Source organism: Hypomesus transpacificus, unplaced genomic scaffold, assembly GCF_021917145.1.
Source record: "Hypomesus transpacificus isolate Combined female unplaced genomic scaffold, fHypTra1 scaffold_31, whole genome shotgun sequence".
Classification (NCBI taxonomy): domain Eukaryota; kingdom Metazoa; phylum Chordata; class Actinopteri; order Osmeriformes; family Osmeridae; genus Hypomesus; species Hypomesus transpacificus.
Genome location: NW_025813837.1, coordinates 2,890,621 through 2,912,437, shown reverse-complemented (window position 1 = coordinate 2,912,437; position 21,817 = coordinate 2,890,621). Strand labels below are relative to the sequence as shown.

The window sequence follows — 21,817 nt, the reverse complement described above, 5'->3', positions numbered from 1 at the left end:
CAGGCGGGAATCTAGCTGACAGATTACACGTGTGTGACATTCATCCACGGACACATTCATCCTGGCACTTTCATCGAAAGTAGTTACAAATGGACACTGTCGCTGACCTGACTGTATTTACAGTGTTGGGTGGAGGTTCCGCCGAACTCCACAGATGACAGCTCGCTTGCCCTCGTCACCCAGCGGGATCACCTACACACTGCGGAGAGGAGACACAGGGTTCCCTGACTGGTATAAAAGCGCCCTGAACATCGAGCGTGATTCAGACTCTCCCACACACTCTATTTTCAGTGTCATTTCATTGAGGTAATATGCTATATAAATGGTGTTGTTACCCAAGATATTTCATTCATAATATTCAGAGTTAATGGTGCTATAAATAAATACCACTTTCAGATTATTACTCTAGAGTTCTGTAGTGTTCCTAAAGTCAGTTAGGAAGTCTTTTCAGTAGAAATAGTGACTTTAAGGGCTCAGTTTAAGCAGAAATCAAAACCAAAAGACATTCACAAGGGCATGTGTTCATGTCTTAGGTAAGGTAGCATTTGTAGGCATGTGACTGGTTGGCTACACTTCACCTGTTGGATATCATCCATTGGACTCCAGCAAGTCCCAGCAACGGTAGGTACCCAAAGAAGAATGTTCAACTTTTAATGCATAATCTTGTAAAGCTGTCCTATGGTACACCAGCTAGCCAGTGCATGTCTACAGGTTCCAGTGTGTGCTACTAAGCTACCCTTAAGCACATAAGCTTTTCTCACCTTTGTATCCCTCGTCAAATGTGATATGATACCACTTTTAAATTAGGTAACCGTTTCTACATTAGTGACAGGTCCCATGACGTTTCGTCTTTGCGGTTCCTTTAATGGCTGCGGGTTCCGATCACTTTTCCACTTACCAGTTTGCTTAACCGGAACTTTGCAAACCAAATACAGAGCACGAGGGGCGGTGCCGGATCAATGCCTTATTTGGAGCTTCCACTACTGCGGCTGCTTGTCGCCCTGCAAGCCAAGCCTCTGGGTTTACTGAGCGCTTGCAATATTTTCAAGCGATTAATTCTGACAATTACTGTCTTTATAGGCTTATTCAATGGCTCTTGCCTGAGTTGAAAAGTAAGAGGTAGTGGCCTACGGTATTGCGATAAGACTGCCTACTTCTATGTCACACCAATGTAATCCACAACCTAACCAAAGTGACAAAATGAATATATGTGACAAATAACCAACATGGTCAGAGATATTAACCAACACTCAACTGTTAAGATTGTCGGGCAAAACCATTTGTGAAAATAAACAAATTGGGGTCTGGCAGATTGAACATATTTAATCTGACAGCATATTCTTGAGTCGATACAATTCTGTTGTAAATTGAATTACATCGTTTTTAGTTAGCCAACATTTTAATCGCATTCTGTACATTTACGCACACAATGGACCTGGTATATGTCCGCGCGTAAACGGACTCTTGCTCCGGATAGCGTACTCATGTTTCCACTACTGTCAATGAAGACTTGTCATGGTTTAGAGGCTATAATGCTCTAAATTCAAATCATTATTACGCACATCTTCCACAGTCACTAACCCAAGATAAGTTGAAACGAGTAAAATAAAAGTTTTCGTGTCGACGGCATTACAATGATCTGTAAGAAGGCTCATACAATCTTTCTTCTTTAATCGATTCGGCCGGCTTAGGACACCGGTACAATAGTATACAACTCCTTTCGCCCTATAGCGGGCTTCGTTCGATTGCATCGGTCGCTACAGCCTTTAATGTTCCACTATGAAGTTCCATTGCTGACGTGTTGTGGACGGTCTGGCTTTGTGTATCCATAAATGGTCATCTACGTCACATCAATGTTCCATCCCCCTATTTAATACCAGAAAGCGCTTGGAGTTCCCTATCCGAGCAATACAGCGAGAAGTGCTACTCTTGTGCAACCAACACCATCATTCCATTGATTCACAGACTTCAAATTCCCCACAAGCAAACAAACAGTTATCACTGTGATTAGATTTATAACAAAGCCTGTGATCACAGGCTTGTCTCAACGGAGAGATACCAGCGCTGTCTCGGACTGGAAACTTGGATACAACATCATAGGATATTTTTCTCCGCTAACCTTATAGATCGTCGTGCCGTGTTTTCAGTTTGAGAGTACTGGCGTATCTATTTGGATACGTGCAAGTTACCATTTATGTCAGACTGAGTAACTGCTATGACAGGGAAACTAGCGGACAAGCTCCCTCTTACCATGAGCAGTTTAATAAACACGATTCCTGACAGTCTGTACTCTGAAGAGGACATTCCGACGTCTATGAACATTTTCACCAATACGGATTCTATTAATCATTACTCACAAATGAATACAGGTAAGAACACAGTACTTTTTATGTGTTGTGCTGTATGTTGTGCTGACCTACTTCATCTATGCTCAGTTAAAACGCGCGTCTCGGTTGGAAAACGCGCAGGCAAGGCAACAGTTGTCAGGCTTGAAGAGCGCGTCGCGTCGCCTCACGGGCACCTGTTTGCACTGTATACGCTTTGGCACACAAAAGAGCCATGGACTGTAAACAGCTGATAGGCCGACTGTTTGGAGAAAAACAGCATTATCGAAAGCATATCGATTACTTGTCAATGGACCATACCGACCGTCACCCGTGTGTTTCTATCCACAAAGAGAATGCCCCGTGTATGTCTGTCCTAGCTGGCCAAATGTGTCAAGATAAGCTATGCGTTCAGTTAGATACAACTTCATAAACTGCTGTCAAAGCCTTACTTAAATTGTTGAGCAGTAGTCATAATTAAGTTAAGTTAATAAAGGTGGTTCAAAATATTGCTATATAGGCTAGCCTAGTTAAAAGAGATGGTTGCCATTAAGCCCTCCAAATAATCTGTTCATTATGATGTAGACAATATGATAATCAGCGATCATTCAGAAAAATGTCCCAAGTGTTTGTCATAGACTACTGTTATTCTACAAGATAAGATTTTTTACGCTTGGTTTGTTGAAAACTAAACTGAAAGGATCACTGCGTCAATATCCTCTTCATTAAGAAACACGAACCGTCTTTACCGTGACCAAATGGGTTTTAATAACTCTGAAAAGATCTGACATTTTTTTGTATTTAATGATTGTTCAGTTATTGTCTTTTGGGATGAGGGGATGATAGAGGGTTTGCCTGACCGCCCTCCTATAGTGGGCGTTCGGCGGTGCATTTCAAACTTCGGAGTCTTGCTTGGCTCGCACCACGCGTATCCAGTAGGCTGTAGGCTGTGCAATTTGCTGGGCTAGTCAGGCCACCTGCAACAGTCCTGATTACAACATGTTTTATTTATTTGGAAGCTTTATCCTGTTTAGTTGACCGTGCAACAATTTACATAACTAGATGAATGCAAAGCTGTTAAAAACTATCCATTGAACATTTTGCTTTGATGGCATACGTTTACGCTACTATGTAAACTGAGTCCTTGAACTTGACACTTTGAATGCTTAGGCCAAATTGCCATGGCCATGGTGGGAGTATAAATCTTAAAGATAGGCCAAATGCAGAAGAACTGTCACTTAAGGCCCCATTCAATCCATGACAACATCGAACTAATCACCTGTTGGATCTATTAATAAATAAATAAAATGTTCACTCAGTTATATTTGAATAGTAGGTCTATTTAAAGAATGAACAAACAATTGGATTGATGAAACGTTTAAAAAAAATATGTTCTAATTAATATCAAAATAGCTGATGAAATACCTATTAGGCTACTGGAAGAAAATGATGTCTTGATTATTCTTATTTCACAAATTAAATTATTCTCCCAACACATCTAATACTCTACTATTTTATTCGAAAAAGCGTAATCAGAGATGTAAAAATGTGTTGGCTGCGATCAATAGGTTACCTTTAACGAATTCGAAAAATGCGCTCCGTAAATGTCCATGCCTACATGTACATTTCTCCTCCGTTTCTAATAGTCAAACTATTAGAAAAACATGGTTTAACTCCAGCATCAATATACCTATATGCTTAATTATAATCTCTTCCTCCACAAGTTCAACGCTGTTTGACGATGCGTTAACATGACCTGTGGTCACCTTCCACCATTCACAGAGGCAGTTTGCTATAAGAATAGAAAATCATATATTTAAGCATTTTGATAAAAAATATATGCAACACCAAAACAAAAGCAAATGTCTTCATGTAATTTTGCCAGTTAAATCTATTGACTGCAAAGTCTGCTCTGATCCTTTTTCAAATGTATCCAGTAACACTTGGATTTATCACAATTGATAACAATTAGTCTGGAATTACCTGCATCCCATGTTAAATATGTGCTACATTATAAGTAGTTGTGATAAGAAATCTCACTGACAACACAGATACAAATAGATACAAGCCCCCATCTTACAGTACAGCAAGGCAGTCCTATTCTGAAGTAACACCTCAATCCTCATGGACGTGTTACTGCAAAAACATAATCCGCATTTTAAATATCAGCTTTAAGTATTCCAATGTTCTTTTTCTCCATGTCCGCAACAGTTAAAACATATGCCAAAAAAGCCAAGGCTTGGTGTGTACCTCATGTGTTAAATAGTTGTGCACAATATATGTAATTTTGGTTTTGTTTGTATCATCCTAAGTTGCCCTTAGCCAAATTCTGGTAAACAGACAGTGATTATTGTCAGTGAATACATAAGCAGTCCTGTGTATCATTTCTTGTTGTACGAAGGATCGTCCGTTTTATCTCTGTTGATGAATGTTTTCTGTTCAAATCAGATGCACAGATCTGAGTGAAAGGTATGCCCTCCATTTTAGAATACTGTAAGATATGAAAAACACAAATAAAGGAGAGAGAAAGGTAAAAAGATCATAAACAGCCCATAGTGTCTCCACACGTGCAATATTGACCATTCTGTTGGACAGGAGACGTTTTAGGATTGAGCTCATTTTGTTAGTGGACTAATTTGTGTATTTTCTTTTTTTGAACGCTTCTTAGAATGTGTCTTTAAGCGAGTCAGCAGCAGCGTCTGTCTCCCACCCAGCTGTATAGAAATCAGATCTTGCCATTCAGTGTGGCTCTTCTCCTGTGGGACATTGGATCAAAGGGGGTGTTTAGGTCTTGATTTATGAGAGCTTGTGGGATCTGAGAGAGAGAGGGAGGGAGAGAGAGAGAACACTCTCAGAGGCACTAGTCAGTCGACAAACTCACAGGTCTGACAGCCCTCACAAATTCTTTATGCACTGAATTGGACTACTTTTATTTTCTGATCATTTCATTCTTTTCAGATATACGCAGGAAATCTTAATTTTTTCGAAGCACAGAGGACTGTCATTTTTATCAAGCATGTTCATTTGTAATTGTTTGTAGAAAGTAGCTTCAAGACCTCTCGACCTTTCTCGACAGGTTTTACTTTTTAAAATCATATGAGTTTTGTAAAAGTTACATTTTACAATCAAGCTATGTTTCTTGTTGTATTTTATGTTCATGTTTGGACTCTTGATTGACTGTTTGCTGGTTCCCTGTTCTTCAGATAACATCATGGACTTGGGGATGGGAAGTGAAAAGGGCACAGCAGAGATCCAGTATGGTTCCAGTTTCCAGCCCAACCGCGGCGGACAGACGGTGACCTATCTGGGGAAGTTTGCGTTTGACACGCCTCCGTCTGGTGGAATCGGAGGCTCGGGCTGGTGCTCGGACAACAACATCATCAGCTTGGTGAGCGCAGGGATCCTGGGTGTTTCCCCCTCACCCGGCACCATCACCACCCAGACATCGTCCTCTGGAGCCAGCATGGGCGGCCAGTCGTCAGACATGGAGCAGGTGTACGGCCCGCCATTGCCCGCCTATTCCACCTGCGGCGATCTGTACCAGGACCAGGTGTCCTTCCACCACAGCCCAGCCACCAGCACCACCCTCCCCTACCCTGCCAATGACTACCACTCCTCTTCCAAGCCCCCCATGGATGGCAGTCTGTTCTCCATGATTCCTGACTACAACCTCTTCCACCATCAGGGGGAGGTTGGGGTGATGGAGCACAAGCCTTTCCAGTCCATGGACCCTATCCGAGTCAACCCCCCTCCCATCACCCCTCTGGAGACCATTCGAGCCTTCAAAGACAAGCAGCAGATCCACCCAGGGTTCATAGGAGGTCAGCAGCATACTCCTCAGCACCACCCTCCGCCTCAGACTCTAACCCTTAAGCCCATCCGGCCGCGGAAGTACCCCAACCGCCCCAGTAAAACCCCCGTGCACGAACGTCCGCACGCCTGCCCGGCCGAGAACTGCGACAGGCGGTTCTCCCGTTCAGACGAACTGACGCGTCACCTCCGTATCCACACCGGGCACAAACCCTTCCAGTGTCGGATATGCATGCGCTCCTTCAGCCGGAGCGACCACCTGACCACCCACATCCGCACGCACACGGGAGAGAAACCCTTCTCCTGCGAGTTCTGTGGACGCAAGTTTGCGAGGAGCGACGAGCGAAAGAGACACGCCAAGGTTCACCTCAAACAGAAGGACAAGAAGCCCACTGACAAGGGCAGTGGGGCGGCGGGAAGCCACACCTCTCCTCCTAACTCCTGTGGCAGTGCGGCAGCCGCCAGCGGCAATATCATGACCGTCACGACCTGTGCATAGAATGGACTCTCACCAAACCCCAGAAGAAGAGACTGAGGAGGAAAGGGATCTCATCCAATGTGACGAATAGGTGACTCTGACTATCTCTCTCTCTCTCATATTCCTCCTTTTTACATTTTTCATTTACAGGTAATGTTTCATCCCTCTATTTTGAGATAACCTTTGTTTTAAAAGAAGAGAGAGAAAGGATATATTTTTTCTTCTCTCTCTCATATTTCATATTCAAGCGACAGTTGTGGCTCTGTTTCAGTGTAAGACAGAACCAGTAAGAAGAGAGCATCAGGGCACGTTTGGTCCAAGAGGACATGGCATGTCTGAGTGTCTGAAGTTGTGTCCTGTTGTATGTTTTAGGTGAAATTCACTAAGAATCCCAGACAGGTAAAGATACCATAATTTATCTAATTGGGTTTCAAGTAGACTGAATACAATGGGGCTTAACAGAGTTTGAGATATATCTAGGATGTATGCATTGATTTCATTGCGTTGTTTTAAAGTGCAATCAATTGTATTTGTGTACTGTTATTGATACCTTTTGAGATGCACTTGCAAATGCCTGTCTTTTTGTTGAAAAGTATTTTTTATATTTTATTGTTATTGTTTTCCACAAAAGAATGTGCCAAATGTGTTGTGATAATACTACAGACATTGTTCTCTTCATTGTGCCTGGGATTAACCAAACGTAGGAAAGACTTTAAATAAGTTTCAGGCATCGTTAGACTGGGAGGCCAAAACATTAATGTGATTTCCTACTATGCTTTTGCAATTTTGAGCTTCTATTTAAAATAACTACATTAAGTGGGTCAAAGGTCTATTTGCAAATGGACACACATTACAAACCCAATGCTGGCATCTTACCCATACGTGTATGAGCTTTAGGCATTAGTGTTGAGATCACAGGGTCTTTGCCATAGACTGTACCCCCGTTGTGTATTAACATCTGACCATGTAGCTTATGAATCATACCTGGCTGGAATGTTTGGATTGCAGGTTAAATGATGGGAGATCATTACAAAATGACATTAAGAAAGTAACAACTTGGTCTGGAAAACGTTTTTATTTTAATTTGTTATTATTGCATACCCTTATACATGCCATTGTCAGTTTTTTGTATTTTTCTACCTTTCCAAAATTCTTTGTAGTTATGTATGCAGATGCAGGAAGCAGTGTGGCCATCTTGGACAGACAAACAATATGACAATTAAAGTGAGGGCCAAAACAATTGAAACTGAATAAAAAACTGTGCCTCTGTGCTACAATGAATTATCAGTGCTTGGCTAGGACCAGCCAGATGTTAGTTTTTAGACACATTAAGGTAAAATGCAAATGTTTAGCATATTATTGTTACAGTCAGCAGTCAGCGGCATCAGTACCTAAAATATATAGTCATGTTTACATCTTTTACTATACTGAGATATTCTCAATTGAGAACTAAGGGAATTATTATTTTTGTACAGTAGTATATTGTATTCAGGTAGCTATGACTTACACTTTTTTACTCTGAATGTCAATGGCACCATACTCAGTATTAAATTGTGCATGTGTGTGTACACAGTATGTAAATACAAATGTATACATACACTAAATTTCAATTGACTGAATGCTTGTGCGAAAAGTTTCTTCATACTTTTTGTGACATAGGCCTAGTTATGAGGCAGAATATTAGGAGATCATAATTCATAGCCAAAGTCGATAGAACACTAAAACGGTGCCAAATATGTTTTTTTTTTCTTCATTTAATTTATAACTTATTTAAATTGTCAGTTGTAAGAGTAATACTCAAACTTAACATACAAAAACATATATTTTGGTTTTAAACAAAATTGGGTGCATCTTCACAGATACGAAAGTTAAATGAACACACTAATCTTTCTCTGACTGTAAAGCCATCACAAGTTTATAAAATCGTCATTTATTTGGAAAGAAATCCAGAACTATATGTTCTATGAGTATAGAAAATATGGCACTTATTTGGCAAATAATTAAAATAGTCCAAAAATAAGCCTTGGTCGTGCAAAAATATATGTTAATTATTATTTATGGCACATCTTTCAAAACACTGTAGGGTAACTGTGAATGTATTCTAAGTCCAGGTGTTTCCAAAACATGTTCTAGCCTATTATTAATAAATGATTATGAATGGCAGTCCATTCGAGGGATGGGAATCAAAAACCTTATCTATTTATACACTAATATGTAAAGTCCCTTTTGTTCTCAGTGCTCTGGTCAGTTGAAGTTGGGAAATGTCTGTAGAATCTGTCCTGAAGAGTCGTTATTTTCCTCATCTTGTTAATGCCTTCCATCCCCCACTAAGCTCTATGCATTGTTGTGCACAGTTCAATGTGGCTTCTGTTTGATGGTACTGACTATGTCACTTACCATAGGACTGATATTGGAGAAAATCATTCATGTTGTGTTTTTCTAACAGAAAGTATTACCTTGAGGATGAACTGCAAACCCAGACAAAAGGTATTTGTTAGAGGACTCCCTCCGAGAAACAGTGCTTCCACATTTGTTTTGTCTTGTGCAAACCAGCTTTCTGGAAAGTGTCCACTTTTTCCCCCAATTAATTTCGTCCGATTCTTTCCACTTCAGCATGGTCAGATGAGCAGGTTGCTGTCTGGCACAGGTCAAGCATACAGTATCAACTTAATGTTTACAAATTTATTTCGGATTTTTAAGCACATGAAGCCACTAAAGCTACAGTGGTGGTAAATAAAATATACATTCAGCAGCTAGCTGACACAAGGTCATTGCTTTATGTGATACATGCAGCTGTAACAAAGATTTCAAGAAATTTTTTTTTTGTGGTTGTAGAAAACCTTACCTCTAATTAGGAAGGTGTATGTTGAAGACGAGAAAATGACAAACACCCATCTGTCATCGAAAGCAGGGTTATCATAACAGCAACGCAATCTCAATCACCATCTGACACATCCTTGACCTGTTTTTTCCCCAGATTGAGTCTGTCAGAATTCATAATCTCCACCCCAGTCCGTTTATTCTTTTATTTGGACATTCTAATGATTGTGGGATTTTTTTGTTCAGTTTCTCCTGTGTAACTGAGCAGGATTAGAGAGCTTGCCTCACATCTTTGTCTCATGCTGTCAGTTCTCTGCTCCATTCTGGATGCGAGCCAACCTTAGCAGTCATTTCTGTGCCAAATTAGGTTGCAAGGCCGGGTGATTAGGAACAATATGGGATGAGAGCTTCACTGAAGAAACAAAAAACGTAAATGTGACCTCAGTCAGTTTACAGCTCAAGGAAGGCCTTTGCTAATGTCTGTGTTTACTCGTTTAATTTACTCCCAGCAAAGCCATCTTTGTTTGAAGTCATTTCCAAGGCAAGTAAATACATAAAATAATCTTTGTGGCTAGAGTGCTCAATACTGTAAAATGTGTAGACTGTGACAGGCTTATCTTGGGTACTAAAAGGTGCTGCAGCTGTTATGAGAAGCTGGGATCAAAAATGATCAACATGGTGAATAGGCTACAAAATACATAAATTGTTCTGTTCTCTGTTATCTCTTGTATTTCCTTTTCATTATAACCTCATGACTGCATGTGCACGGAATGTGTTGCAAACATTTTTATCCACTATAAGATTCTAAAGGTGGAGCTCAATAATTTTGTAATGCATGGAAATAATTATAACAATGGGAACATTAAACATGAATAATATCAATGGGACAAACTGTTGAACAACAATTACGGACAAACAATTGGACAAAATCAATGGGATTAGATAACTGTCTTAAAAAAACAAGAGGTCTTGTTGAAAATGTTGTGGATGTTTTTACTTGTTTCAATTACCTTATAATAAGGTCCTTATATGAATTCTGAATATTGTAATGAACTGTATTATTACTATCCTCTGTGATGGGGAGATGTGCTCCTCGTTGTTTAATTGGCACTTCGGTTTATTGTGATGCAATTGTTTTGTCCTTTCTATGTAAAGTACTTGAATAAAGAAAATAAAACAGAATGGCTGTATTCAGAGTATTTATTATTATGAATTACAAAGTTCATTTTTATAATGACAAGACATACACATAACGCTGAGAATCAACCCACGTCAAGGTGAATGCACAAAATAACAAAATAAACTAAGAATAATTATTGAGGTTTAATAAGTAGGCCTTTGAGTTCATGAATGTCTCCCTCGAGACTAGTTTCAGAGTATAACATGTTTATTTAGCTTATTGAACAGAAATAATTATTGCAAGGGATGAAGCACAATTTAGCAGATGCACTCTGTGCACCCGTCGCTCGGCCAATATGCTTTCCGTAGTTTAAAACCTGAAAGGAACTTCCTGTTTAGCTGTCAAGCTAGCTACAGACTCGAGAGTGAGTTTTCTGTAAAAAGGGATGAGGTATCTTGAAGAAATAACAACTGCTCAATGAAACTGGATTAGAAATTCAGACAAAATGAGTTGGTACGTATTTTCTTACCTAAAATTATATCTGAACTCGATTTTAAGCTAACAGAGGTGGAAACACAAGTCTCTTACAAGCTAGCTACTGGGCAGCATCTTGCTAACTTAAACTATCAATCTGTCGTTAGCACACTAGCAGCTGAGCTGGCTCGGTAACCTCGCTAGTAGAGCTTACAAATGTTTGTTGTTGTTTACTTAACCAGGCTGATACTAAAGCTTCCGAAAGGCTTTGACCATAATTGAATGTATATCAAATAGCTAGCCATACACATAGCCTATGCATCTAGTCTACATAATTGACAATTAATGTGAGTCGAAGTAACGTTAGTTCGCTAGACTTATTACCGTATTTATGCTTTTTCGCTAAAGAGCATGTTAGGTTACTAGAGCTAATTGCTTTGCAATGTCACTAAGGGAGTTTGTCAATTGTCCGCAGTTGTGGTCGGCAAGTTGTCTTAACATCAGTCTAGTCGGCATCATGTTCAGAAAACATATTATTGTTATTGGTAGAGTAGTTTATTGGTAGAGTATTTACACTAGGCTGCATTCACTAGGTAATTACACCCGTCCACTCGCACTTGACCAAACTAGACCATAATCAGTTGCTTGATACAATCTCGGTACCACAACATAAAAGCACATAGATTACGTTGAGAAGATTAACTCTGAAGCCTACTACTTTTTTAATCAGAGATGATTGCACATTTATGGTGCAGTAATTTGGATGTCATGAAGTGAGCATGGAGACCACATCATGTCAGGGACTGTGCTGAAGTGCCTCTTGTCTCATTCCAACCTCCATGGATGTCTGTAGAGAATGAGAGTCAGTGACTCTGAGCCCAAGTGCCTGTGATAATTGAAGCAAGACAGCATCACTCTGCCCAGTCGGTGGATCAATAGCTGGCAGGCGACATTTCCCCCGGCACGCACTGCAAAGCGCAAGGTCAAAAGTGGGCTGCGGAGCCTGTGAAAGGGTCCTTTATGGGTTCTGCTGACTGGCGCATACCAGTTAGGTCCTCACATTCGCCTCCATGACGTGAGAGATCTGACTTGGGGTCAGCGTGGTAACAATCACAACCCCTAAATTGACTCAACCAGTCCTCTGTGCTGTGTTGGACTGCAGAGTCCGAGTGCTACGCTGTCCCCCCCACTGATGATGTGCACTTTTGTATTACCAACGAAGAAGTCCACTGCTGCTTCCTGTTTGAGCATAATTTATGCTGGTGAGTTATCATGTTCCTTTGTCTTGGGTACGCCAAGACTAGATCGGTGACGTTTGCCAGGGTAAAGAAGTTCTCTGTGAAGGCCTTTCCCTGCAGTAGCCAATTTGCTTTACTGCTCATTATGGATTCATGTGCCTTCATCTTTGGAGCTAGTCCAAAATCACTTATTCCTGTCAAAGGGGGTTTTGTGTTGTTATTGCAGGGTAACGGAACAGTCATGTGTGGAGGTTAGTCGCCCGCTGTGCCTTGTACTGTGCTCATGTGTTGTTTTGGATGAACATGGCAGTAGTGTTCACATGTACTACAGGCGTGCTTGTGTTCGCACTGTGAGCAGCCCCTGCGTTAAGGTCACGTTGCATAGTTTTCAGTGAGCCTGTACGTCAGTCTGTTGCATGTTAAAAACACTGTCTCCCGCAGTTATGCTTTTGTTGAATCTATTTCAGTTCAGCGAATCAGTCACATTGCAGCTACTGTATCATGCTGCAGGTTGTCAGGGATCCCCGAGTTGTTTGATTGACTGTCTTACTGAGAGTAAGTTATCCTCCGGTCATGATGTAGGGGTTGACAAATAAATGAACATTTTCCAATTTATGCTACGGAACGTAGCCCAGTTATCAACGCCGATTCGACCGTCATCTTGAGAGGTTGCGTAATAATGACCCGGTGCTGAGTCAGACAGTTTGTAGAAGTCTCCAAGTCTACCTCATCGTCTTGTATAAGATTAAACAAAAAAAATGGCCTTACCCTCTTTCCCCTCAAAGCCTTTTATCTACTTCCTCAATAGTTGGTCTATATTCAGTATTTATTTATTTAGTGCGGTCTAGCTTAACGTAGCAGTTGTAGGCAGATGAGTCACGCAAAGGGACCTGAGGAATTCCAGTGGGTGACGAGATTGTAGTTTTCCATGATGGTGTATTGGCTCACCAGCAAGTATGACATAGGTGAAAGGGATCTGCCTCTTGTGAAGCTGTTCATATTTGATTGTAGGCCTATGTCTAATAACTAGGGATGGTTCTTACATTAGTCTCTAGTCCCAGTACTAGTACTGTAGTCTGAGGCTTTTACTAGTAAATGGGCCAAGTAACGTATGTATTCATTTAGCAGATGTATTGAAACCTGCAACCTCTTGCAGTCAAAGGCTCTACCACTGAGACTACCCACCCACTTATCTTAAAAATAAATAAAAAGACATGCTACTCACAGTGAAGGAAAAGAAACTCAAAGGGATGTATTGTGATCAGTCTAGCTTCGACTGGGTAAGCCTAGACCAACAAGGGGGGTGGGGAAACAGTTGTTCATAAAGACCGTTTCATTTTCTCACTGACAATGCTAGATCACTTAATTGAGCTGTCATCGGAGAAAACGACGGCTCTCACTCACACACACGCATGCACATGTCGTGTGTGTGTGTGTCCCGGTTACACAACGAGGCCCTACCTTACACGCTCTCCTTTCCATCTTATTAGTCCACACACCTTTCTTCTGACACAGCTGCTGCCTGCGCCGGGCTGTCAGGCCAAGGCGCCGCTCACCAGCCTCTAGTGTCACCAGCCTCTAGTGTCACCAGCCTCGCGTGTCACCAGCCTCTAGTGTCACCAGCCTCTAGTGTCACCAGCCTCGTGTGTCACCAGCCTCCAGTGTCACCAGCCTCTAGTGTCACCAGCCTCTAGTGTCACCAGCCTCGCGTGTCACCAGCCTCGCGTGTCACCAGCCTCCAGTGTCACCAGCCTCTAGTGTCACCAGCCTCTAGTGTCACCAGCCTCTAGTGTCACCAGCCTCGCGTGTCACCAGCCTCGCGTGTCACCAGCCTCTAGTGTCACCAGCCTCGTGTGTCACCAGCCTCCAGTGTCACCAGCCTCTAGTGTCACCAGCCTCTAGTGTCACCAGCCTCGCGTGTCACCAGCCTCGCGTGTCACCAGCCTCCAGTGTCACAAGCCTCTAGTGTCACCAGCCTCTAGTGTCACCAGCCTCTAGTGTCACCAGCCTCGCGTGTCACCAGCCTCGCGTGTCACCAGCCTCGCGTGTCACCAGCCTCGAGTGTCAGCAGCCTCCAGTGTCACCAGCCTCTAGTGTCACCAGCCTCGAGTGTCACCAGCCTCGAGTGTCACCAGCCTCGCGTGTCACCAGCCTCGCGTGTCAGCAGCCTCCAGTGTCACCAGCCTCCAGTGTCACCAGCCTCGAGTGTCACCAGCCTCGCGTGTCAGCAGCCTCCAGTGTCACCAGCCTCCAGTGTCACCAGCCTCGAGTGTCACCAGCCTCGAGTGTCACCAGCCTCGAGCTTCACCAGCCTCGTCAGTTCTGCTGGTGTGCAGGACCAACAGACACAGGGCATTCTTTCTCAGCGGGTTTCCCAACATCTCTAACTAACTACGTAGCTACACGGGCTAAAGCAAATGAAGCGTGTGTGTTCAGGACCATTAAAATCATGGGATGGGCCTCCATGCAACAGGCTGAGCCCTTTTGATGAATGCATGTCTTCCAAAGATATCATCACTGGGCTCATTACTTATATAAGAGTATATGAGAATTACATATTTTTATATAAATAATAAGATGATATTTGTTGTAAAAATGCTCATTTGTTTTGCATACCAGGCAATTCATCCATTGATACTCATGTGATGTGTTTTATGACAGGGATGTGGGCTAGGTATCGTCTTAAAATAATTTGTTTGGAGTCATCTCTTGTAATGGCTGTAATGGACCGTGTTAGGGCAGGGTGGGGCCCTGTGTTAGGGCAGGGTGGGGCCCTGTGTGAGGGGCAGGGTGGGGCCCTGTGTGAGGGGCAGGGTAGGGCCCTGTGTTGGGGCAGGGTGGGGCCCTGTGTTAGGGCAGGGTGGGGCCCTGTGTTAGGGCAGGGTGGGGCCCTGTGTGAGGGGCAGGGTGGGGCCCTGTGTGAGGGGCAGGGTAGGGCCCTGTGTTGGGGCAGGGTGGGGCCCTGTGTTAGGGCAGGGTGGGGCCCTGTGTTAGGGCAGGGTGGGGCCCTGTGTGAGGGGCAGGGTGGGGCCCTGTGTTGGGGCAGGGTGGGGCCCTGTGTGAGGGGCAGGGTGGGGCCCTGTGTGAGGGGCAGGGTGGGGCCCTGTGTTGGGGCAGGGTGGGGCCCTGTGTATGGGGCAGGTGGGGCCCTGTGTGAGGGGCAGGGGGGGCCCTGTGTGAGGGGCAGGGGGGGCCCTGTGTGCTGGGGTGCTTCAGTCCCCAGTGCAGTAGTCAGCCAGGCCAGACCAGACACAGCTTGTGGGCTTGCGGCTGATAGGTGGCCGGGGGGTGAGGGGGGAGCAGGGGGGGACTTGCCGCAAAGCAACACAGAGCAAAGGGGGGACAGACACTTCTAATTAGTGACATCCGCCCCAAATGGAAGTCAGATGTGGCGTGTGATGACAGGAAGTCAACGCGCGCGGGGCTGTGGACGCCTCACTGCGGAGGGGAAGGGGTTAACAGCGCTGGGGGTTGACGGGCATGCGGGGCTGAGAAAGAGGACCGTTCTCCCTCGCACAGTCCTTTAACACTCCAGGTTCCCCTCCACACGGCTCCTCAGAAATAAGCTCCCCTCAGGTCAACGTATATCCACCTGGAAAGATTTGACTTCGTTTTTTTTTTCTTGGAACGAGACCACAGGGTTTCTCCATCGCTTGTCGGTCATGTTCATGATCCCTCCCCCCCATTCACACTCCTATGTCTTTGTGTTTCAGGATGCCTTTTAAGATCGGACAGCCAAAGAAGCAGATCGTCTCTAAAACGGTGAGCCTCGCTCTCCCTCTCCGACCTTTAACCCCCAGTAGGTTCCGGAGCCCTCTCGAGACTGAGCTGGCTGGTACACAGGGGCCACCAAGATGGAGGGGGGGGGGGGGGAAGGGGGGTCGCTCTGCTGGAAGGGTGGAGGGGTAGGGTGGTGGCCTGGGGGGGGGGGGTCGTCAATTTGTCTGTGCCACACGAGGGGGTAGAGAGGGCAACATTAAAGGGCTGGTGAGTGGGTGTCGGGCCGGCTGGGGTGGAAACCACTTCCCCAGTAATGTGTGTCTGTGGCCCAGCCGACCCTGTCAGAGCGGGCTCACAGCTTCCTGTGGCGTCCCCCGACCAGCGGACGGGCCCTGCCTCCGTGTTTATGTTGCTGCCCTGATGACCGTGGAAAACGCTAAACACAGGACCTACCTACTGGAACCGCAGTTTGCCAGTACAATCAGGGCCGTCTGGCAAGGGGGGGGGGGGGGGGGGGGGGGGGGGCTGTGTGTCTGTCAGCACTGTCTTTCAACATGACTGTAAGCTGTAAATACCCTCTCGGTAATGTGGTGGTGTTGTTCTGTTCCAGGTTGAAAGAGACTTCGAACGAGAGTATGACAAGCTCCAAAAGTAAGTTTGACAGAAGTCTTGCTAAATGTCTTTCTCTGTGGATCATTAGTGGTAGAAAGTCCCTGCAATTCCAATAAACAGGGACAGTTTAAAAGCAAAACAAAAACCTATTCAAGGCCTGTTTTCATCTGGCAGTTCATATGTTGAAGTGGACTTATTATCGCCCTTTCTCCAATCAGGGCTGTGTACACGTTCAGTCCTCCTTGGCAGAACAGTGTCTGGCACCAGAGTGTTTAGGTGTACTCTCAACAGCCTGTAGTCTTCATCCGGCCCGATCAGGAAGTTAGGCGGCACGTGTGGACGTCATACATTTTGAGTTATTTTTTTTTATGAACGAAAGGAGAGAAGCTTTTCAAAGCCCTTACCTCACTGCCTCGGCAGACAGGGCCCGACCAGGGGTCCTCTCCTGCGGGGGGGCGGGGGGTCGAGGGGGGCCGTGCCCCCCGGGGGGCCCTGCAGACTGAGTGGGAGCTGTCGGCTCCACATGCTCCAGTGAGTAGGAGGAGCCCCTTTTCACAGAGCCACACACCTTCTGGATGAGTAAGAGGAGCGGGCGTGTACAGGCATCTCCCCCCTCCCCCTCACCCTCCCTCCATAACGGCTCATTCTGGAGTCAGATTAAGGCGCCTGCTAAGTGAATACCTTCCAGGGAAAGGAACAGGGGTGGTTGTAGAACCGTGGTGTGTGTGTGTGTCTTATCCTGCTACGTTCCTAGAACGAACCCCCTGAGTTATGAGTGTGCAGCCAGGAGAAACACCTCAGCGCTCTCCTGGATAAGGATCTGAATGAATCCTGTTTACACCGATTCTACCTGAGATAGGATCTGGTTCTTTCTTCACACACGCACACACACACACAAACACACAGGGGCATATACGCACACACGCACGCACGCAGCAGATGGTGAGGCGAGGAGTCTGACTGCTGAGGGCAGCCTGCAGAGGCCAGCTAGGAGCAGCTGCTGCAGCGGGCCCCCATTAACACCTAGCCAAGACGGACCTCTGCCTCGCCTGGCGCCCTCCCAGACAGGCTCCCCCTCGCACCTCACACTCTCCTGCCTCGTCTCGCCTCGCCTCACACACACACAGGGACGGACGGGGAGAACTGCACCCCCACACACACACACCCCCACACACACACACACACACACATCCCCACACACACACACACACACACACACACACACACACACCCACACGCACACGCACACAACCACTGTCAGTCCCTAGGAGCTGATATGATGGCGGTCCCCACGGGAGCTGCTAAACAGCCCCGCGTTTGCCTTAATTGATGTAATGAATAGCGCACGTTTCAGCCCCCATGGTCTGGTAATTGGCATTTTTAACACCCGTAATTTGTATGAACGCAGAGGTATGATTGAAGACGTGAATGCTTTTATGGCTAAATCGAGTTGCCGACAACAAGGAAAAAAAATCCTAGTTGTTTTTAATTAGCAAAGAAAAATGAATCAAAATGGCGTAATAGTGTATTTTATATGGAATGTGTAATCCCATTGACAGGCGGGTTTCTGTGTAGTAGGGTGTGTTTATATGCAGCCTGCGGGGTAGGGTGGAGATATCTCTGAACGGCCGTCAGGGGAAGCTGGACAGATGTAAGGGTTTTGATCAGGCTGGGGCCCAGTTCCCCCCCCCCCCCCCCCCCCCCGTTGTCTTTTTCACAATCCCACTCCGATTAGTCACGACTGCCAGGATCCAGGTGTGACAGCGTTTTTCCCTGGAAGAGTGCTCTCCGAATGGGTGTCTGCTCTGGAATCTGCCAACAGAATGTCAGAATGTGACGGGTCGATTTGTGTGCGACGTCGTGCGTGTGTGCTGTGTCATTACCCATCTTTACCGTCATGTTTCCGATCGTGTCATTTCCTTCTTTTGACCTCTCAGGTTGGAGGACCAGACAAAGAAGCTTCATAAAGACATGAAGAAGAGCACGGAGGCCGACATAGGTGTGTTACTCGCCTCCAGGCTGACAGGATCGTCCTCTGGGGCTTATGCAGGCTTCTTTCACAATTGCAACTATTCCACCCAGCCTTAACTGACAACTTAGTTTGACTGGGTCCCACATCGATCATGTTGACGTGATGTGTGTCGTTGATTGTACCGTTCCATTTGAGCTGTGACTCATGCGATCGTTGCCTAGATCATCTTGATTCATCCCAATACTTCCACGTTCAATCTACACTGCTTGTTACATTTAGTCATTTAGCAGACGCTCTTATCCAGAGCGACTTACAGTAAGTACAGGGACATTCCCCCCGAGGCAAGTAGGGTGAAGTGCCTTGCCCAAGGACACAACGTAATTTGGCACGGTGGGGAATCGATCCGGCATCCTTCTGATTACTAGCCCGACTCCCTCACCGCTCAGCCATCTGACTCCCTTGTTGCGTAAACAAGCTGATTTGGGGGGGGAATCTGTCAAGTTTGATCTGGGTGTTAGGAAGAGCAGCAGACTTTGCCCTGGGTAGAGAGCCCGTCTACAGGAGGTGGAGGAGAGGGGGCGGGGGGGGGAAAGGAGAGGGGGTATGCGGGTGGAGACGGGCAGAGAGGGAGAGGGGGGAGATGGGAGGGGAGGAGAGGGGGGAGATGGGAGGGGAGGAGATGGGGGAAGGAGAGGGGGGAGATGGGAAGGGGGGAGGGGAGGAGATGGGGGAAGGAGAGGGGGGAGATGGAAAGGGGGGAGGGGGGGGGATGGGTGAAGAGCATCTTCACTTCCTCTGCTTTGTGCTCTGCAATATGGACTTCTCATCAAAGCATCAGCGCTGTCAGCCCCTCATTATAATTAATGGATTCCATCTGTTGCACAGGTCCTCTCTTTACTAAACAGTCGACCTGCACAGCATGTTAGAGCAGTACGCAGAACAAGACTACCAATAACACCAGCAATCATTCATCTGGTCTAGCAGGAAGGGGATGCTGCTCCCTATTCAACTGTCTGACTGTCAGATAGCTTTTAAAGCCATTTTTCATAATTGTTTACGAATGACACTGCTCCTCTAGGTGTGTCAGGTAAGAAGATAATTATGTCTTTAAGACTTGATAAGAAAGGAGGAAAAACGCCACACAACTGTATGATAGATTGACTGACTTGTCAAACTCTGTTTTCTCTTGGTTTCCTCACATCTCCTTTTGACTTAGTCACTCGACACACAACAACCCTTCTCTGCCCTTTCTTCATTTACTCCTTTCCCAGGCCATATTTACCAGGATATTAATAACACCCTTGTGTGTGTGTGTGTGTGTTTCAGCCATGTCCAAGGCAGCAGTGAAGATCTCGGGGGACCTGCTGGGTAACCCTCTGTGTGAACAGGACCAGGCCTTCCTGGACTCCATGACAGCCCTGGACACGGCCATGCGCAGGATGGACTCCTTCAACCTGGAGAAGGTCAGCCTTCTCTCCTGGTTCCTGACTCTTTCTCTCTCTCTGTATCTCTCTCTCTGTCTCTCTGTCTCTCTCTCTCTCTATCTCTGTCTTTCTCTCTGTATCTCTCTCTCTGTCTGTCTCTCTCTCTCTGTCCTTTTATCTCTATCCCTCTCTCTGTCTCATTTTCTCCCTCCTTTATCTCTTCCTCTCCCTCTCCTTTTATTTATTTCTCTCTCTCTCTATCCCCTCTCTCTCCCTCTCTTCCTCTCTCTCCTTTCCTCTCTCTTCCTCTCTCTCCTTTCCTCTCTCTTCCTCTCTCTCCTTTCCTCTCTCTTCCTCTCTCCTCCTTTCCTCTCTCTTCCTCTCTCTCCTTTCCTCTCTCTTCCTCTCTCTCCCCCTGTCTAGCTGCCACTGTTCTACACACAAGCCTCACATTCAGCATCCTGCCAGGCATACAGCCTCACACTTCAAACACACCGGGCCCCAAAACCCCCCAAAAGGCGCCGTTGTTTTGCGAAAGTGTCTTTTTCATCTCTGCCAGTATTGCGTAACCTGTGAACTATAAAGAAAGCGCCTCCCAAGGGGCCTTGTCTTCTTCTGAGAGCATCTTCACCATGCTGGTCTATTAGCTGCTCATCACAGCGGTGCAGAGGGTGGGGAGGGGGGGGGGGGGGGGCGTCTGTGAGTCACTAGCATCTAAAATAACTCGAACAATCGAAGAGCCTCGCTCAAGAATGTCATCGCTCGTTTTAATGGCTTCGGTTTTCCCCTGATCATCCCCCCTGTCCTTCTCCGCCAAGAAGCCCTTCTCCCTCTTTAAAACTTCTCCTCCTGTTAGGTTTGCCGTGTGCGCCTCAGCGTTTGATTCAAATCGTGGCTGCAGGTGATCGCGAGCTAAACAAACACGCGCGGGGCCCCGTGCGGCAGCCGGGAGGCATCGCACGGGGAGACACGAGTCCTGTGAGGGGCAGAACAACCTCCGTGGCGATGCGAGTCGTCTGCGAGGAGGGCCCAGGATATGCAGAGGCCCTGCGTCTGAGCCTTGGGAAGACTCCCTCCTGCTTTGAAACTCGTTCTAGAGACCTCAAGGTTCTCCGTCCAGCGACGCATTCCTTCAGACAGGCAGGACGTGTGGTCGTCATGTTTTACAGCCGCCGTTTGGAGTGACTGCAGCTCAGCGCAGTCTGGGCCGAGTGCGGTCGGGACTGTTTTTGTGGGTTTTTCAGCCTGTGGCCTTTCAGCAGGTCTGCACCAGAGAGTCTGGCTTGGTCTGCAGCCAGGCCAGGCCGTAACTCTGCTGCCTTGTCGACTTTCCTTCAGCAGGAGCCCAGAAACATCCCTGTCCTCCACTTTGAACCATTTTCACTCCTTTTTCCCCCCCAGCCCTTAAAGCATAGAGTCCTAGCAAAAGTGCATCCCGTTGCCTATATGTGATTGATTTTCATCCTATTTCGCCCCCCCCCCCCTTCCCCCCCATCTGTATTTCTGTTCCGTTTCTGTTCTGTTTTGAGCCGGTAGTTTATCGGTAGTTAAACCGAGGGCTGTGATTAAACAGCCGTGAGCCCTCTGGCTATACTCGTCACCCCCCCTGTGACCTTTACCTCGGACCAACCTGGGAGGTCGTCTTCGCACCAGACGCCGATCCTCTTCGCCACGCACCCGACTGGAGCTCCAGCATCAGTTGGTGCTGCCGCGTGCTATCCGGTCAGGTAGCCGCAGCTAGATGTCGATCTGTTATCGCACTTATTTGTATTTTATTTCTACTCACGTCGGCCATTTTATTTTTTGGACCGGTCAGTAACCAAAG

General features: G+C 46.0%; 1 protein-coding gene across 1 annotated transcript; it reads left to right on the top strand.

Moving 5' to 3' along the window:
• Window positions 1–1,905: 1,905 nt before the first annotated feature.
• On the top strand, window positions 1,906–10,581 carry egr3 (early growth response 3). Its single transcript, XM_047015976.1, has 2 exons — window positions 1,906–2,369; window positions 5,528–10,581. The coding sequence occupies exons 1-2, from the start codon at window positions 2,216–2,218 to the stop codon at window positions 6,631–6,633; spliced, it is 1,260 nt and encodes a 419-aa protein (XP_046871932.1). The 5' UTR covers window positions 1,906–2,215; the 3' UTR covers window positions 6,634–10,581.
• Window positions 10,582–21,817: the final 11,236 nt, after the last annotated feature.

What these genes read in the sequence shown, in the direction of transcription:
- egr3 (XM_047015976.1), top strand. Translation starts at nt 2,216, where the DNA reads ATGACAGGGAAACTAGCGGACAAGCTCCCTCTTACCATGAGCAGTTTA. An exon ending in TTACTCACAAATGAATACAG is followed by an intron (nt 2,370 to 5,527) that starts GTAAGAACACAG and finishes CCTGTTCTTCAG; the next exon opens with ATAACATCATGGACTTGGGG.